At 37.9% G+C, this 19292-nt stretch overlaps 1 protein-coding gene across 34 annotated transcripts in view; it reads left to right on the forward strand.

Annotated features, from left to right (window-relative positions):
• The window catches only part of Crem (cAMP responsive element modulator), a 76757-nt gene that overhangs the window by 45471 nt on the left and 11994 nt on the right, over window positions 1-19292 (forward strand). For 14 of the 34 annotated variants that reach the window (XM_060387420.1, XM_060387433.1, XM_021653113.2 and 11 more), the window contains 2 exons: window positions 8004-8192; window positions 18563-18598. The exons of 6 other annotated variants lie outside the window; for them this stretch is intronic. In XM_060387420.1, the coding sequence (XP_060243403.1) occupies window positions 8004-8192; window positions 18563-18598 (225 nt within the window). Of the gene's footprint in view, window positions 1-8003; window positions 8193-13334; window positions 13354-13633; window positions 13832-14437; window positions 14657-16038; window positions 16058-18562; window positions 18599-19292 lie in introns of those variants that run through there. 14 more of the 34 variants (XM_021653124.2, XM_060387426.1, XM_060387419.1 and 11 more) reach the window with 11 other exon arrangements.

The following is a 19292-nucleotide window of genomic DNA, read 5'->3' on the forward strand; positions in this document are numbered from 1 at the left end:
TTGTAATAGTAATTTTGGGTCATGATACCTGTCAGAGGTGGGTGGAATTTGTCAACACACTTTGCAGATTGTTGAGTGCACATGTTCTAATTGAGTATTAAGAAAATTCCCATCACCTTTTGTTTTTGTCTTTCTTTGGCCCATTGGGACTGTGTGGTAAATGTTTTAGGACTACACCAGAACTTGCCAGCTGTGTGCCTGTTTAGTACAGTTCTAGGTTCTAAGAGGGCAGAGCTCCTCAGCCCTCCATCCCTAGACAGGCTGAGCAGGTCTGAGAGGCTAGAGCCTCCAGACTGAGCCCCAGCGTTGAGCAACTTTGATCATTTACCCAGTGAGCTGTTCATGCTATTGTTTTTTGTTTGTGCTATGACAGAGAAAAGGTTGGAAATAACTGCTGAAAGAGTGTCAACACTTCTTAAAGTTTTGAGGATGAGCTAAGAGGCTATATCTTTGTATTTCTCTGGCATATCCTGGTACTACATAGGACTTCTCATGGCAGCAGTAATCTATTTACAGGGAATAGGAAAATTGATACTGTGGGTTAATTTGCCTAGATTATTACTATAAAATGTGACGTAGTGAAATGACTGCTAAGAGAGTGTCGAAGCTGGAAAGGATATGGTGTCTGCTGTCTGCATTTGTTCATTCAACCATCACGGCAAGAGGCATCTCAGGTTTTAGTCTTTGGAGTAGGAACAATTTCAGTGGCCAAACTGTGGGGTTTGTGTGAAGACAAAAAGCAAAGCACGTAACACAGTGAGGAGAAAGAGACATACAGACATTGGGAAGAGACAAAGGAATGTAGATTAGCTGAGACTATCTTCTTCATGCTCATTGCACCTCTCCTTTCAGTGAGCTTCTGTGCCATGGCTTCTGTGCGCCCAGCACCAGCTTCTGCACTTGGCATACAAGCACTGTACATAAGATGCAGGGTTGGGGTATGAGTGAGGAGTTCCAGGGGTAAATGAGACAACTGTATGTTTAGAAGTTTAATATTTATTTGTTTGCCCACAAGAATAATTTTTATACTTCAATTAGAGAAATTTATATTACATACAAAGTCCTAAGTTTTAGGAAAAACTTAGCAGGTTTTGATGCTTTTATGTTATATATAAGTATTTAAGAATAGAAAAAGCTGCTAACATTTAGAACAGTTTTTAGAATAGCTTTTAGAATAGTTTGACTGAGACTTCTGTGTATTTTTCTGTACGTTGTTTTAGGTAACCTCATAATCTTAATTGTGATAGGAATATCAAAGTTGATGAAATAAAATTTCTCCCATATATAAAGTTACATTAAAATTTCTCTGTGCACACGCACGTGTGTGTGTGTGTGTGTGTGTGTGTGTGTGTGTGTGTGCGTGCATGCACGCTTAAGTGTATGCAGGTACACTTTCTTACAGATGCATGTAAGAAAGGCTAGAGGCCGACATGGATGTCTTCTCTGGCTTCTGCACCTTATATTTTGAGACAAGGACTCACTAGAGCTCAGCATTTTGGCAAGACTTCCTGACCAGTGAGCTCCACTAACTGATGAGGTTACAGGTGCATAGCAGCATGCCCAGCTTTTACATGGTAGTGGAGTGTGCACTCAGGTTCTCATATTTGCACAGAAGCTTTTCCACTGAGCCATCTTCCTAGCCTATCTGGACATTGTATATGTTAGACAAGTGCTCTACTACGTCTGTAGCTTCTGATTACTGTTTATCACAAAATTTAAATAGTTTCACTGGGAGCAAGAAAAATAGGCAGATTTAAAAATAGGAACTTTAAACTTAAAAATTTTTACTTTAAACAGGCAAGGATTTATTGTTACAGCACTAAATAACAGCTACACCTGCAGAGACTCTGCTGGGAGTACAGAACCTTGCAGTAGTTTTTTTTTTTTTTTTTTTTTTTTTTTTTTGTCTAACAGATGGAGCCAGGGGTGTGGCTCACTGGGAACACATCTGCTTGGTATGTGGTACCTTGCCTTCAATCTCGAGTAACACAGTCAATTGTTTTGGTCAAAGAAATCTGAGCTACTATATACGATGGCATTTGAGATGGTGGTAGCAAAGAATGTTACTTGCTGCATAAAACATTTAAAATATATAGTGAATTCATAAAATAAAAAGTAAAAAGAAAATTAAATGTCTTAAATTTAAATGAAGTTTCAAAAATATTTTTTATATATATGGGTAATATTTGAGTGAATCTATGTCTGTTCATCATGTGTGCCTCTGGTGCCTGAGGAGGATAGAGGAGAACATCAGATCCCTTGGGATAGAGATACAGACAGTGGTGTGCTGTCTTGTGGGTGGTTTTAAGGATCAAGCTCCAGGCCTTGTAAAGAGCAGCCATGTGCTCTTAACCACTGAGCCAACTCTCCATCCCCAAATGATTGAAAATTTTAATTCAGTAAACTTTCTTCTCTGAGGAAAGGTGTTTTAATCCAACACTCTGCTATATCCAACCTGTTCTTTTACCAGTGAAAGGCTGTCTCACCAAAACTTGACATTATTTTTCTAGATGTCCCATGAGTTTTTCCTCTCTCCTACTATATTTCACCTTATTGGAATGAGTCTCAATAACTCATCTTTTCATTCTTGTATATCACAGGTAAGTGGGTCAAACAAAAATCCACCTTAATGAAAAGACAAGTATAGACATGTGTACTGCTTAAAGAATTAAAATATGTAACTATTTTATATTATTAACATATAATGTGTTTTATGGCATATTCATACATGTACATATGTATCATTAGAATTCAAAATACTTAGGATATTTATATGAATATATCACATGCTAAAGAAACTGAATTTGTATATTCTTAGCAGTGACATTTCCCCCAAGTAACATTTAAAATTGTTTATGTAGTTTGTGTCATCTAAATATGGCTCATTGACCTTTGTGTAGCTGTTCTCATGTTTACTGTGATCTAATCTTTTCTGTACCTCTGGTTTTTAAGACACAGAAATTAATCTTTTTTTCTTTTCATTTCATCTCCTTCTACCCTCCAACGACAGCTCCGGTGCTGGGCAACAATCCATGCGCTGTACTCTGCCACTGGCCCACTCTTGCGTTCTTGTTAAGTGTTAATGTAATAGCTGGTCATGGCGGCACATGCCTTTTATCCCAGCACTCGGGAGGCAGAGGCAGATGTATCTCTGTGAGTTCCAGGCCATTGTTGTGTACATAGTGAGTTCTAGGGTAGCCAGGGCTCCACTGTAGTGAAACCCAGTCTCAAAAGACAATGATGATGATGATGATGATGATGATGATGATGATGATGATGATGATGTCGTCGTAGTGGAGCTAGGCATGGTAGCACACAGCAAACCTTGAATCCCAGCCCTCAGGGGACGGAGATGCAGGTGGTCTCTGAGTTTGAGGACAGTCTGGCTGGCCTACGTAGTTCAGGACAGCCAGAACTGCATCGGGAAACCCTATTAAACAAACAAACAATAACAACAACAAAAGCAAAATGAAACACACAATGTGATATTTCAGTTTTGAATCTTCCATTTACAGTTTGGAATTATCTATTTGCTTAAATATTTACATGCTTATGCATTTGAATTACTTCTATGCAAAAGTTTAGGACTGAAAATACACATGTATCAAGTGACGAGAGTTCTTTTGCTCAGGAACTTTTCCAATTTTCCAGTTTTTGTTTTTGTTTTTTGAGACAGCATCTCATTATATAGCTCTGGTTGGAATTTAATACATACACTAGCCTTGAATTCATAGACTTGTGCTTAACTCTGTCTCTGCTTCCCCAGTGCTGGTAATAAAGAGGTGTACCGCCAACCCTAGCTAGGTTTCCACCTTATTTATTTATTTGTTTGTTTGGTTGGTTTTTTGAGACAGGGTTTTGTAGCCATGTCTGTCTTGGACTCACTTTGTAGACCAGGCTGGCCTCAAACTCACAGAGACCCACCTGTTTCTGCCTTCTGAGTGCTGGGATTATGGGCGTGTGCCACCGCATCCAGGTTAGGTTTCCACTTCTTAAATTCATCTTTCCTCTCTCAATTATATAGGTTTTCAAATTTACGTTTGGGCCTGGGGATGCCTGCTTATTATGCATGAAGCCTCAGGCTATATCTCCAGTGATACCTGAAACTGAAAGACGCTGTATAGATGACACATTTGGGAGGTGGAGGCAGGAGGACCAGAAATTCAAGGTCATCATCAGCTACATATTAAGTTCAAAGTCAATTTCAGATGTGAGACCGTGTCTCAAAAACAACAAAAGTATCTTTTCATTTTACTAAAAAAATTTTAATGTTCATCCCATAAATAATATTCTTGCTCTTTTAGTAATATTAAAGATTTTCATAAAAAGTCATGTCATGTCAGGGAGTAATGAAAGTAACAGATTTCTCACATACTTTTGTGTCCCAGAAATATTTGGGATTTATTGCCTTGGACAAGCAGATAGTTTTTGTCATCCTATCTGATACTGTCCATGGTGTATGGTGTATTGTGGGCTGGGAAAACAAGATGGGGCTAATATTTACTTAAAACTAAATCTCTGATTACATAACAATGTGTATTAAAGATATTTATATAATCATCCAGAATTAACTTTGTAGATAAGTACTGAGTAAATAAATAAATTGTATTTCGTCTGGACAAACATGTTTTGTTTTGGTGATAAAATCTGTAGCAAAAGCTGGCCACAAACTCAGGATTCTTCTGCCTCATCCTCTGGAGTGCCGAGATCATGGGCAGGAACCACCATGCCAGGGGAATCCAAGTTTTTTAAAATTAAGCTCATTTTGTTCAGTAGATGTTAGATGGCCTTCTAATTAAGAGTTATAAAAAGTTTAGGAAAAGAGCCCATGTTTAGTTAACAATTAAAACAATAGAAGCCTAACTTACTTCTCTACTACTGTGAACTGAGAGTATATTATCTGGCTTGAACCAGCTAAAAATGAAAATTTATAGTTTAGGTGAATATACTATAACTTCAATTTTAATTACATTTAATGAAAGTTAAAATTTTATTTCATGGGGCTAGATAACCACTTAACCACTGGAGATGGCTCAGAGGTTAAGAGCAATGGCTGCTCTTCCAGAGGCCCTGACTTCAATTCTCAGAACCCACATGGCGGCTCACAACCGTCTACAATGAAGTCTGGTGCCCTCTTCTGACATGCAGGTGTACATGCAGACAGAACATTGCATACATAACAAATAAAGAAATCTTTAAAAATTTATTTTCTGTAATTCTATTAAGGAAATAAGTAAATAAGTATGGTCTAAATTTAAAAGACACTTTTCCATTTGCTTGAGTCCTATTCAGTTATTCATGAAGCAGTGTGGACTCTGCTAACAAAAGCGTGTCTGTCAGAGATAGAAGCCTATCTGTGTTTGTTGCAGGAGTCATTTTCAAGATGCCTCTGGAAGTACACACACACACACTAAAATCAAAACAAAAACAAAAAACAATAACAACAATACTAGGTCCCTGGAGTAAAATGACTGGGAGATATGAAGATATTTTATTTTCATGATTACTAGTGGCCATTCAATTGTGAATACTCCAGAACACTCCTCCGTAGAAGATAGTGGCTCAAAAGATTAATAGGCAAAGGAAATGAATGACAAAGATATTTCTTCCCAGCTAAAGATGGTAGGGTTTGCCTGTAATCCCAGCATGTAGGAGGTAGTGGCAATAGGATCAAGAGTACAAGATCATCTTGTATGAAACCCTCCTTAAAAATCTTGAAACCGCAAATAAATTTCTTTTCACTACTGTATTTGTTGGAAACTTTCTGAAATAGCTTTGCTATTACACTGTAGGCTAAACTAGCCTGGACCTTAGGGCAGTCCTGCCATGCCTTCAGAGTTCTAGGAACAGGTACACACCACCATGCCTGCTGATAAGTTTTGTTTCTTGTTTGTTTTTGAAAGCTAAAAGAAAATACATATTTAAATTTATCCAGACGTCTTATTTTCCTACCTTTTATCTTGATTGATGTTTATTAAAAGCAAATTTTTCTGTCTTTGGCTATTTTGGCGTCTCAGACATTTCCTGCTTAAATCTATTACTACAGATAGCCCATTTCCAGAATCTCTGAAACATTAACTTTTATTCTCCAACAATTTGAATGGGAAGGGCCTCTGTCATTTCATAATGCTAAAATCAAGCCCTATCATGATAAAATTTAAAAGGCTGATGCAAGAGATTCATCAGTAGAGTAAACCATGTTTCACCATGCCTGCCTGGCATGATAGCATGTCCTAGAGCCAATTGTGCTATGGATGTGTGTGTGGGGTGTGTATTTTAAATTTTAATTGTGTTTTAAAAAGTAAAATTTTTTAAAAATGTTTTTTGGTTTTTCAAGACAGGGTTTCTCTGTGTGGCCTTGACTTTCCTGGACTTGCTTTGTAGACCAAGCTGGTCTTGAACTCACAGAGATCTGCCTGCCTCTGCCTCACCTGGTGCTGGGATTACAGGCATGCACCATTGTGCCTGGCTTATAATTATATTAAATATAAACACACACGTGAAATATTAAATATTTTATATCAACATCAATATATTAATTCATAGTAATATTTAATATTTCATATTAATATGAAGTATTAAATACATATATGAAATAAATTACAGAAAATAAAATGACAGACTCTTAATATTGTAGTATGGTTTATATTATGAAAACAAGGTTTTAGTCGGAAATGTGGGAGAAAAATTACTTTAAAAATACTAAAAAGGAAAAAAATACAAAAAACAAAAAACCAAAGTAATTTGGAACGTATCTCAGTATTCCAGTAACTGCTCCAAAAGCCTGATGTCATATCGTTGTTGAAAAATTAGGTTCTGAGGGGCTAGAACTTGAATATGAGGGCTCTTTCTTGAATATGTGCCCCCCCCCCAAAGCATAAAGCCCTGGGTGCAGTCCCTTTCACTTCATGAGACTGGGTATAATGGTGCAGGCCTATAGTCCCAGTACCAAGTGGGCAAAAGTAGCTTATCCTTAGCTAGCAAATGAGTTCACTATAAAGATTTGGAATCCATGAGACCTTGTCTCCAAAAAAGAGAAAAGGAAAAAGAAAATTCAATTTTTGTAATTGGAGTTTGAAGCCTTCATTTAATTCAAGATTTGCAACCTCCTTTCTGCTTCCTTCATTTTTCCTTCCTCTTTCTATCTTTCTTCTTTCTTTCCTTCCTTTTTTCCTCCCTTTCTTCCTGACTTCTTTCTTTTTTTTTTTCACCTTTTTTTCCTTTCCTTCCTTCCTTTTCCTCCTTCCCTCATTTCTGTGAATGCTTGGGGTTGAACCCTATGCACTGTACACCCTCAACTCTTAAATCTGCCTTTCATTGGACAATACATTAGAAATGTGGGTAGGTTACTTTAAATACAAGCCTGTGATTGCAGTGCCCAGTGGAAATTTTACTGACCATTTTCTAATTCTCAGAAAAAAGTTGTTTATAACCAAAAATATTCGAAAGACTAGGTAATATTTCGAAGCTTGCCTCTTCACTTTTCCTCTTAAACAATTTAGTGGGGGTGGGGGTGGGCTTGGAGAGATGGCTTAGCAGTTAACAGCATGGGCTGCTCTTCCAAAGGCCCCAGCACCTGCATGGTGTCTCACAGCTGTGTAACTCCAGTTCCAGGGGATCCAGTGTCCACTTTTGGCCTTCACAGACACCAAGGATGCATGTGGTGACAGACATACATGTAGGCAAAACATCTGTACACATAAAAATAATAAAATAATGATAGAGTGGAATGAATGACTAGAAAGAAAGCTTTGTGGACTCTAGGAATAAAAAAAAAAAATAATGAATGCAAAATACACTTAACAGCAAAACCAAAATAAAGTACATTTGTGTTGATAATCTTTTACAAAGGTCATCCCACCATGAAGAAGCTTATGTTTCTTATTAGTCCCACTTAGAAAAGTAACAGTGGAAGTAATGTAGTATATAGACTATATTATATTCTCCCAATATGGTTAACATAATTCAGAATTATCTAATATTTCTTCTCTCTTTCTATTAAGTTGCTATAGCCCAAGGTGGAACAATCCAGATTTCTAACCCAGGATCTGATGGTGTTCAGGGACTCCAGGCATTAACAATGACAAATTCAGGAGCTCCTCCGCCAGGTGCTACAATTGTACAGTACGCAGCACAATCAGCCGATGGCACACAACAGTTCTTTGTCCCAGGCAGCCAGGTTGTTGTTCAAGGTATATTTTATTAATCTAATACATTTAGAATACCTGTGGGTTGCTGTGTTACACCTTTTAGTGTCTGTAGTGTTGTGAAAGATAAAGGGGTAGATTTTTTAGGAGGGATAAGAGACACTTAAAATTCAGAGATATTTATCTTTCAGAGGGTAATTTTAGAGCAGCATGATAAAACAAGGGGAGATGGAAACATGCATGCATTTTTAAATTAAGTATCTTTCATTTACTGTCACATGCTCTACCCAGTATATTACAGTGTATTTTTATTTTTAAAAATTTTGTTTATATTGTGGTGTGTGTGTGTGTGTGTGTGTGTGAGTGTGAGTGTGCACGTGTTCATATGTGCAGTGTTCATGCCATGGCATGTGTGTGGTGGTCAAAGGACAACTTTGTGGAGTCAGTTATTTCAGTTCACATTTTGTGTGGGTTTTGGAGTTGAAAATCAGCTTGTCAGGCTTGTAAGGAAAATCTTGTACTGACTGAGCCATCTCACTGGCCTCCGGTATATTTCTATTAATTTTTATGTGGATATTCAAGTATATAATCAGTGGTATCTTGAATTTGTTCTGCTTTCCTAGCTTATTTTTCCAAGTCTGATTTTCACACAATTCATCTAAGAATAAATGCTGATTTTTCTCTTTTAGAATCAAGATCACCATTCTTTCTGAAATAAAACAGGATGTAGCTATTAAGTTTTTAGTTCATTTCAAACTAGGTTATACATTATTCTGATTTCATGCAGCTGTGCTTACGATAACTAAAAAAATACATATTAAATATAACTAAATATCATGTTTATATTCTAATCTTTTGGGTTTATTTGTCTAGAATGCATCACACTCACTTTTTAAGTAAAGTAATACCTGTTCTTTTATTCTGAGTGTCTTGGAAGTATGGTCCAGTTGACGTAGAACTTGAAGAAATTCCCCTGCCTCAGCTTCCTGAGTGCTGAGATTACAGGCCTGTACCACTACGCCTGGTTGATGAATCTCTTTACTCTTATGTACTTGGAGAATGAATGTGGAGTATAATAAAAAGTATGTGGAGTCTGAAAAGGTCGGGGGAGATAGTTCAGTGTTTAAGAGTGTTTGCTGCACAATTGTGAGGACTGGAATTTAGATCCCAGCATTCATAAAACAAGTCAGGTGTAAAGCATATTCCTGTAACCACAGCTCCAAAGAGGATGGACACAGGAGGGTTTCTGGCGTTTTCTGACTTTCATCTTAGCTGAGAAAACTGGAACCCCAGGTTCAGAATGAGATCCTAACTCAAAGAAATCAGCAGAGTCAGAAGAGGACAACTGGCCATACACATACATATGCACATCTACTCAACACAGACACATGAAAACAACAAAACCCAAGCAAATAAATCTTTTCTTAAAATAAGAAAGAATGAGGCCAGGTATGACAGTGAATGGCAGTACTTGGGAGGCTAGGGCAAGAGGATTACTCTTAAAACAGCTTGGGCTAAAGAGTTCCCAGCCAGCCAGGGTTCTATTGTGATACCCAGCCCCCCCCAAAACAAAACAAAACAAAACAATAAAACAAAGACAAAAAGAATAGGACAAAAGTGGTGGTATTTTGTGGGATGAAAATAGTGTGTGCACACTAATGCTTTTCTTATATCAAAGTGAAACGATTTGTGAAACTTTTCTGATGCTCCTGAACCTTGTTAGTCTAAATGAATAAAGAGTAGCCTGGTGCAGTGGTGCACACCTGTAATCCCAGCACTCGGAGGCAGAGGCAGGCGGATCCCTGTGTCTTCAAAGCCAGCTTGTTCTATAAAGTAAGTCCAAGACAGCCAAGGATACTCAGAGATACCCTGTCTTGAAAAGAAAAACCAATCTCCCCACCCCCGCCACAAGATAGTCCTTTCTTCTCATGTCACCTGTTTTACATGGATTAAATCTGTAAAATTGATACTTATTTTTTTCATGTTTTATATAATATATACCTAAGCTTTATTCTTTTGGGATCAAAAATAATTTTCTTTTACAAGTTTCAAACCTATTTTATTTCACTCTGTGTGTGTGTTATTTGTGTATACATGCCTGGATCTGGGTGCTTCCAGCTGCTAGGATCACAGGTATGTTCCATGCCTGGCTTTTTACTTTCATGCTTGGGACCAAACTCAGATCCTCAAGCTTGTATGGCAGGTACTTTATGGACTGAGCAATTTTTCTGCTTCTCCTTTTGCTTTTTCTGTTTCTCTTCTTTTAAGCTGAAAACCCAGGAGTTCCCCTTCACTCTTCCTATCCATCTCTATCCAAAGCCCCTTTATAGACTCTTCCCATAGTTAAGTTAAAAGGTTTTCGTTTCTCCCTCTCTCCTCATTATCCTATCCAGACAGCTGTCCCTGTGGTCTGAATGACCACAACAGACCATCTTCTTGATGCTGATATGCTGGGGCAGAGGCTCTGTTATTGGTTCAGTTTGGGGAGGAACACTACCTCAGAGTTGATTCAAACCATTCACCTCCTAATGATGCAGGCAGCCACGAATACTTTCATAAGTGAGATGTTATCGCCAGCATCTCTACTTCTGTAGTATATCCTATTTCTGCAGGCTAAACCTTGATCTATTGAAATTGAGCTATAATACTGTAGACTGTAATGCTTTCACAGTTCACATCTATATTTCTATGGTTCTGGAGACTGGGAAGTCCAAGAATCGTGTCCACGGAGTGCCCACCGAGTCACACATAGCCATCATCTCTGTTTCCTTACATGGTGGAAAAGACCAGGGGGCTCTCTAGGGCCTCGGTAAGGACACTGAACCCATTTCTGAAAGCTTGTTATATAACTTTGCCTGGAGACATGAAGAAATGTCTGTTCACCCAAGTTGGGGCAGCAATGATGACAATGGAACAATTCTACCCCAGTCTGACATGGTGAATCAGTGAGTCAGTTGGTTGCTTACAGGAGTAAAAGTGAAAGGTTACTTTTAAGAGCATGGGGATTCAAATGCTGCATCACAGAAAAGGTCACCCCACCAGTATAGGTGATGGCCTACTGCTCTCTGCCTGTCCTGCCTGTCCTGCCAGCAGCTCTTGGGTGGAGAGACCCCTTTGCTCAGCAGCCTTTACCATGGGGAGGGGCTCATAAATCTTACACTTCTGGAGCATCTGGGAGACTTTTGCTTGTGAATCTTAGGGGACTCACCTTCCTGCTAGGGAAAGGGAAGGGATGTTTTAACTAGAAAAAAATCATTAAACAGAAGAGCTTTACTCTCAAAACCTAATTTCTCCCAATACTGTAGCACTGGGGTTAGGATTTGCAGGTAGGAATGAGGGGTTGCACACACAATTGCTCTATAGCATGGTGCCAGAATACACTCAGAATGTCGATGAGTGTTTGTTATGTGTTAGGTGAAGTTAGACATTTATTATGTAGCCTATCTCTTCCTCTTATGCAGGCCTTGCTCCTTCATAGGCCTTTCCCATTTGTTATTTTCACATGTAATCTTATTTTTTTCATTTCTTCTGACAGGCCGTTTTTTCTCTCCACAGCCTTCATAATTACTCCTTTTCCTGACAGTCACCCTTTCCTCAGCTTCTGTACATTATTCAGGTTTCATCTTAGATAACACCTCCTCCAGGAAGAATGCCCTGATCTTCCAAATGTGGCCTAAGCAACCCCATAGTTCCCACTGCATGTTTTTAGGTAATAGGTCATATGTACTGTCACTCTGTGTCCTGCCTCAGTGATAAGTTACATTTGCATTATAGCCTTTAGTATCTAGCAAGAGCTCTGTCATGTGATAAATGTAAACATTTTCGAAACATGCCTATAATCCCAGCACTTGGAATTATCAATTTGAAGGCTACAGAGGGAGGCCCTGGTTGAAGAGGAGGAAGAAGAAGAAGAGGAGGAGGAGGAGAAAAGAAAAAAAAAAAAAAGCCTTTATCCCTGGAAATGCTGTTGTACGGTCAGATCAACAGTTTAGTGTAGAGCTGTAGTAAAGTTTTCCTAATAGCAATAATCACTTTAGAAAACCTGTCCTGAGTTAGTTCTCTTCTCCCACCAGGAAGGTCCTGGTGATCAAACTCAGGTTGTTTGCCTTGGTAGCACCTGCCTTTACCCTTGAGCCATCTCATGGGCTTTTCTTCACCCATTTATTAATTGACTAGTTTATTGACTAATTTATTTATTGACTAATATTTATTGACTGTCAATGTACAATTGATATAAAAATAATATGGATTCTGAAATTTGAAATCAGAATTATTAATATCATTTTGAACCTCAGAGCCTTAGGTGTCCCTGGATGGGCAAGAGCCCCTGGTGGAGACTTGTGGAGACTGATGTTTTGTACCTCTATATCTGTGCCCTGTGGTCACTTCAGCCATGCCTAACATAAAGTCTTTGCCTTTACCGCAGAATGCGTAATTTAGCAAAGTAAAAATACAGCATTTAAAAGAAATTATTGCATCAGATGTGGTGGCAAACCTTTAATCCCAGCACACAGCAGCAGAGGCAGGTGGATCTCTTGAGTTTCAGGCCAGCCAGGGATACATAATGAGACCCTGTCTCAAAGAAAAGAAATTATTGACCACTATGTCATATAAATACATCATTAATACAAAGTCAGGTTGAGTTTTAACCATACAAGCAAATGGATTTTTACAACCCACTGGGGAGAGGAGGAGAAGGTCTCCTGAAACAATGTGTCAGGTTTTGTTTTGTTTTCAGTAAAGGTGAAAAAGTATTCCAGGTTGTGGGGCCTGGTATGCCTTAGAACATATGCCAACTTTGTGTCTGACTGTGGTATTGTTAAATTTTCAATAATTATCCAGCTTTTCATGCACTGAAGTCTCATCAAATGATTCAAATAAAAGTTAACATTAGAATACGAATAGTAATTTTAGTTATGAAATTTAAAGATCACTAAACTTCAAGTTATTCCATTTAATCACAAATTCGTATTTATTTGGATGAAAAAGATGAAATGCCGGCAGGTTCATGCTGAGCTGGCAGCTGCAGAGGACCCCGGCAGGTGCTGCTCTGGCATAGTGAGTTTCTAGACTCAGCACTTGCTCACTGCGGATGAAATGAACAAGTTCCAAGTCACTCTAGGAGCAGCTGGATTGTATGGCGTGATAGCAAATGGCTTAGCAAATAAACAAAACTGAGTGGAGGTAGCTGGATATTTCTAACTTGGTAAGTTTAGAAGTGTCTATGAAATGCATTTTTTTTTCTGTATTGCCTGTCGGGATTTTTTTGGTCAGTCTCTGAAATGTGAGTCTCCAAATGCTTCCTTCTTTGAGTTCTGAGAAACAGATGAGGCTAATTCCTCTTGAGTCACCACAGCTCCATGAGCTACAACCCTGGGACTTTTCATTTTTATTTTTTTGCCAGAGCCCATCTAAAAAGATTTTTATATCAAAAGAGGGAAACAAGAACATTCGGATGGTTTATTACAGGAAGAGTTTTTACAGGGCCTTGGTTTCAGAGAGCTGCTATGTGACAAAGCAAATTGATGGCAGTGATAGGCTGGTGATGTCATTGTGATGTCAGTACTCCTACTTATCTTACACATGCTTGCTAGTTTGGAACACTTTATTTTGGACTGTGGTACAGCCAGCAAGACCACTCTGTATGCAAAAGCCCAACATGGCTGTGACTGGAGATGAAACTGGTAAGACCTTAAAGAGGGGTTTACATGAACTCTGCAGTGTTTATTTTTTGTTTGTTCTGTTTTGTTTTGTTATAGCCTTTAGGAGTATTTAGGAATTTGAGTGTTTTGGGAAGCGTGATTTCCTAGTTTTTTAGACGTAAGTTTCTTTTCGTACACGCCTGCACATTCAGCCTGCTTTGTTAAGCCAATGGGTACGATTGTTCTTTATAGCGCGATTGATTGTATCTTTGCTCGGGGCTTTACTGCTCTGTTGACTAACGGAGTGATCTGCGTGCGTCCCTCTCGCCCTGCTTTTCTCTTCTCCTCCTCCACTGTGTCTTACCCTAACCGTACTCCCTCACTAAAATAAGCTATTGTTTTAAATGCAACCTGTTGCAGATTCAAACTAGCTACCAGTTAAAATATCTGAAATCCATGTTGTAAAACAGATGAGCTACTAGGTGCTGGTTAGCGCCAGGGGACAGGAGAAAACAGGGTACTAAGAATGAGTGTTTTTTAGCTTGCTAGTGCTTTCCTCTTGCCTTTTTTTTTTTTTTTTTTTTGAAAAAAGGTCCTCTCTTCAGCTAATTGCGTTCAAAGGGCTGACGTCATTACATTTCCTGGAATCGTGTTTCAGCGGGGAAGTGGAAAAGTTAAACTCCAAGTGAGCTGCACATTGACGTCAGCTCCGAGTCATGTTGTGATTTAGTCAGTTCCTTTCTGCTTTGTCAAGTTCAGCGGACAGATTGCAAGTTTGTTAACTAGTTCACCACCGCCACAGGCGGGAAGGTCCTCTGACGGAATAGCATTTCTTCTCGTAAGTCTGACTTTAGCATTTCCATTGTGGTAAGTATCTGCTTGAAGACAGGGATACATTAGGACAGCTGTAATGCTTGTACGAGCACAGCTCGGGCTGTCTGGGAAGCATAGCGGTAAAGTGCTTCCTGAGAGGCTTTCCCTGCACCTGCCTAGTGACAAGTGTGCTATATTTAGGCCAAGCTTTTGGCGCTTGCTAGATCTATAGGAACTTGGGATTCAGAGTGCCCTCTGGTGCCTTGTTGGGGATATGCTTGACTTTCATTGTTTGCTTAACCTTTTCTATTTAAGCTTTGTAATAAGTTCACTGCGTTTTGTTTTTCTTAGTTATATAGATAATTGATTTTGAAATACTGAGTTACAAGTGACCTCTGTGTGGTTGCAACATTGTTTATTCAGTTGGATTTGTTTGTAACCTACTTTTGAATTTGCAGTTGAATTGAGAATGAAGAGGATTACATGGCTTTCCCACAGTTTAGCTCTTTAGAGTCAGTGGGTCCCAGCCCTCATCCTGGATTGAAAGACTGGTCTTGAACAAGAACAACTTGCATTGCTTTGTTTCTAAGATGGATTTTAGGAGCGGTTGTTTTGTCCTTTGATATTTTTTGTGAAGTCTATAGGTGTGTGTACTGCAGATGCAGTAGCTGTGGAGCAAGCCTGAAAAAAATCAGATACTGCAGTGTGAGCCAAAATCAAAGACTGTGTGTGTGTGTGTGTGTGTGTGTGTGTGTGCGCATTTATCTTAGAGAAATGTTTGGTTCATTTCTTTTAATTAAACTTTAAATTTCTATTCATCACTTGACTTTCAGAGCGGGAGAGACTATGGGGATGCATTAAAATAGAGTAAATATCTAGTATAGTTAAAGGTGAATAATTATGCTATGCATTTATATTAAAATTTTAGCCATTGTTTGTGAATTAAATATTCATATACACTTATGTGGTTAGAATAAAATATCATCTTTGAATCACTTTCTTCTTATAGTTCGTTTTACGAGCACTAAACTACAGTTTCAAATTTAAAACTTTGAAAAATACTAAAACTTATAAATGTTGAACAATATAGAACATTTTTCACAAGACATGACAATAGTTTGGAAATAGTTATTTTATGAATCTGTCACAACTCACAGTAATTGACATTTGAAAAAGTGTTATATTGAAAACAATGTGTGAAATTTATGTCTTTTTTATTAATGAGCAAAACCAGAGCCTAATTTAAGAACATTTTCAGCAGAGAGGCTCTTAGCAGCAGACCTTTGGATTCTTGGCTCTGGCCTAGTCTGGATTGTCAAACTGAGGAAATTGATCTAGATCAGGGACTTAGAAAATTTTGACCATTAAAAAAAAAAAAAGGAAGAAAGGAAAGAAAGAAAAAGAAAAAAGGAGAAAACTTTGACCTTGAACAGCATTTTATATCATGACACAATGGTATGTATGTCTCACTTTAAATTTATATAAAGCAAGTTTCAAACAGAAAAGTAGCACAAAGTCACAATTTTTTCTTTTTTTTTCTTTAAATGATAGTTTCACCTATAAAATTGATTTTATGGCCCATGATCAACAGTGTATGCCTGAGATCCAAAATCAGGCTTCTTATGTTAATAATTGGCCCTGAAAAGATCTTTACAGCATCTCTAGTAGGATCATGGATCAAATAAAAGAATGATATTGTTGATTCTGTTTGGTGTAATGTAAATTTGTATTTTTTAAATTTATAATTGATTATGTTAGGAGCCAAATTTCCTGTCTTAGACTCTGGATTGTAATAACTTATATTCAAAAGAGGTTTTAGAATTGCTAAAACAATTTTTTCAACTATTGAGATTTAGGAAATAGTATCAGTATTTAAATGCAGGAGAACAGAGATACATACTACTTCTGTAATTTCTATTAGGAAAATTTGGCACAAAGGGATGGGTTTGATTAAGGTTTAATTTTTCAAGTTGGTATTAAAGCAAATTATGCTTGTATTGGAAATAGAAGAATAACCTGCATAGAGTTCAGTAACGCCTCAAAGCTCCTAGGACAGCTATTATGCTGTCTCCACTTGGCAAATACATTTTAATGCAATGTTTGGGACAGTTATTTTGCTTTTTTTCTTATTTCCTGTCTGAACATATTGCCTAATAATATAACTATGTCAACACTTTTGGACTTAAATATATATTACAAGTAAGCATAAATACAAGTTAAAGAAAAAGCTAGCAAAGTACTCAGATTGTAAAGGAGACACAGGAAGAAGGAAATAAGGTTAAAGACTAGAGATCCCCATGGAGGAAGCCATATGAAACACTGGAAAGGGAGAGGCACTTTACATTCATGTTCTCTGGTTTCACAGGGCACATACTATTTGCATGGACAGTGATATGGCTGAATGTAGATGAAAGTAGGAAGGGGCTCTTCTGAGTTACAAAGCTAGGGCATCAGTGAAGAAGCTTGGGTCTTCAGAATCCTCTGGTTCTGCTCATACAGTACTATGCTGCTCTCAAATTCACCTGACACTGATAAATGATAATGGAGCATAGATCATAACAGTATGCAAGACACAGCTTTTAAATTGCATAAAATAAAGTTAGCACCATTTCAAGTTTTAATAAAGCAGTAGAGCAGTTTTCTTTCTGTAGAACCTTAAATTTTAGTATTCATAATTTACTTTTTCATAGATTTTCTGACTTTTAAGACTTTCATTGAATAAACAACCTAAGAAGCCCCTTTATGTATAACTTGGGTTGAATATGGTAATTATTTTACATTGTATATAAACACATTAAAGTATCATTTGTATATCTTGAATATATATATTTAAATTGTTAACTATACCTCAATAAATAAATAAAAAGCTGAAAATATTTAAAATTTTTATTTATTATTAGTTTGTATGTGTGCAGGTATGTGTGTGTGACGTGCAACTCATGCCATGGCATGCATGTGGATGTCAGAGGAGGAGTTGGTTCTTGTCTTATATCAGGGGATCAAACTCAGGTTGTCAGGTTTGCATGACAAGTACTTTTATACCCTGAGTTGGCCTTAAACTGAAAACATTTAATGACTTAATACTGTATAGTCTGTATATTATAGGATTTTAAACACAGTTGAAAAATCTCACTGTTTGCTTAGTCACTCTTACGTAGGATTTTGTTTTCCCAGAGAAAAAGGAACAGTGGGAAGGAAAATTTTCTGACAAATGGGACACAGGGCATGGAGAGGTCACATGTGGGAATTAGGAACATTGATGTGCTGTTTAAGAGGAAGAAAATTGGGAGAGGGGTAAGGAAGACACCACTAGCTCTTTGGAGCTTTGGAAAAGTCATTCTCCAGTTGCAAGTGTGACTACTGAGTTACCCATACTGTTTACTGGGGTGTTTTTAGATCAGTGAAATGACGTAAAGGTAGGGACTTCTCTAGGTATGGTGGCTTATGTCTAAGACCACAGTACTATAGAGGCTGAAGCAGAAATATGAGTTCAAGGCCCTCTCCCAAACACCAAAGCAAACTGACAAGGCCCATTGTATTCAGTCAATATGCACCTTGATAGAAAAATAATTAAATAAAATGATGATCCTTTGGGGGTGTTGACAAATATTTTTTTCTTGGGAAGCTATCAGAATAGGTATTTGGGGGTATTTGTTACTTTTTTGTTTCTGTGTCTGACTTGTTTTCCCTAAGCACTAGGAGTCAAACACTTTGATTCATCAAACTTCTTAGGAGGGGAACTTCTAATGGGAAATATTATTGGTGGTGTTATAAACCTTTTAGCAACATAGAGTATAAGTATAATTTGGAACACTGTCTTTCAGACATAAAGGGAGGGACTTGGAAAGGAACTAATGAGTTAAGTGTCTGCTGTTTGCCAGACACTGTGCTAGACACTTTAACATACATTACAGGGTTTCTTGTGAGTATGAAATGAGATAATGTATCCGCATTTTACAGATGAGGAGACTGACCTTGCCCCAAGTCACATGACTGGTAAGTGGCAGAGGTGGACTAAAACCCAGATCCCAAATCCAATGCCTTTTCCGCTGTACCGTGTTAGAGCTTGACAAGAGAGGTATGAAGTTCATGATCAGAATTGACAGCTCCAGGAATTGTTTTTCATGCAAGTAGCTAGATGGATAGAAACACATTATCAGAAAGAAACCCTGCCTCTAAGCTGCCATGTTAGTTATATCTAAAGTGTATTGAGGAAGAACAGTGTCTTTTGTCAAGAAATGCCAGACTGAATGAGCATGGGGCATCTCATGGGACTTTATATAGCTTTGTGTTAAAGAAGCAGCTACAATAATATGTCCACACATGACTGCTTACTAAATACTCCGGATGACAGCATGCCTGTGCAATACCCTAAGTTTAAACTTGACTCGGTAGTGAATATATCAGTCCTATGTATAAAGCATCCTTTATATATAGTTCTGGGCTAGATTCCAGAGCATAAAGTGAAAAGATACTGTTCTTGACTTGACTGGATGTTCTTGTTTGCCTGAGAATAAATTTGGGGTAAACTGTTATGGCACAAATATATTTTTCTTATTATTTATCTTCAGTCGTGATTTTTAAGCCCCTACACATGGATCCTCAAAAGATAAAAATGAAATTCCAAAGTCATATGTGGTGGCACCTGCTTGTAACCCCCAGTACTTAGGAGGCTGAGGCAAGAAAACTG

This window comes from Meriones unguiculatus, chromosome 7 (assembly GCF_030254825.1).
Source record: "Meriones unguiculatus strain TT.TT164.6M chromosome 7, Bangor_MerUng_6.1, whole genome shotgun sequence".
In the NCBI taxonomy this organism is placed as follows: Eukaryota; Metazoa; Chordata; class Mammalia; order Rodentia; family Muridae; genus Meriones; species Meriones unguiculatus.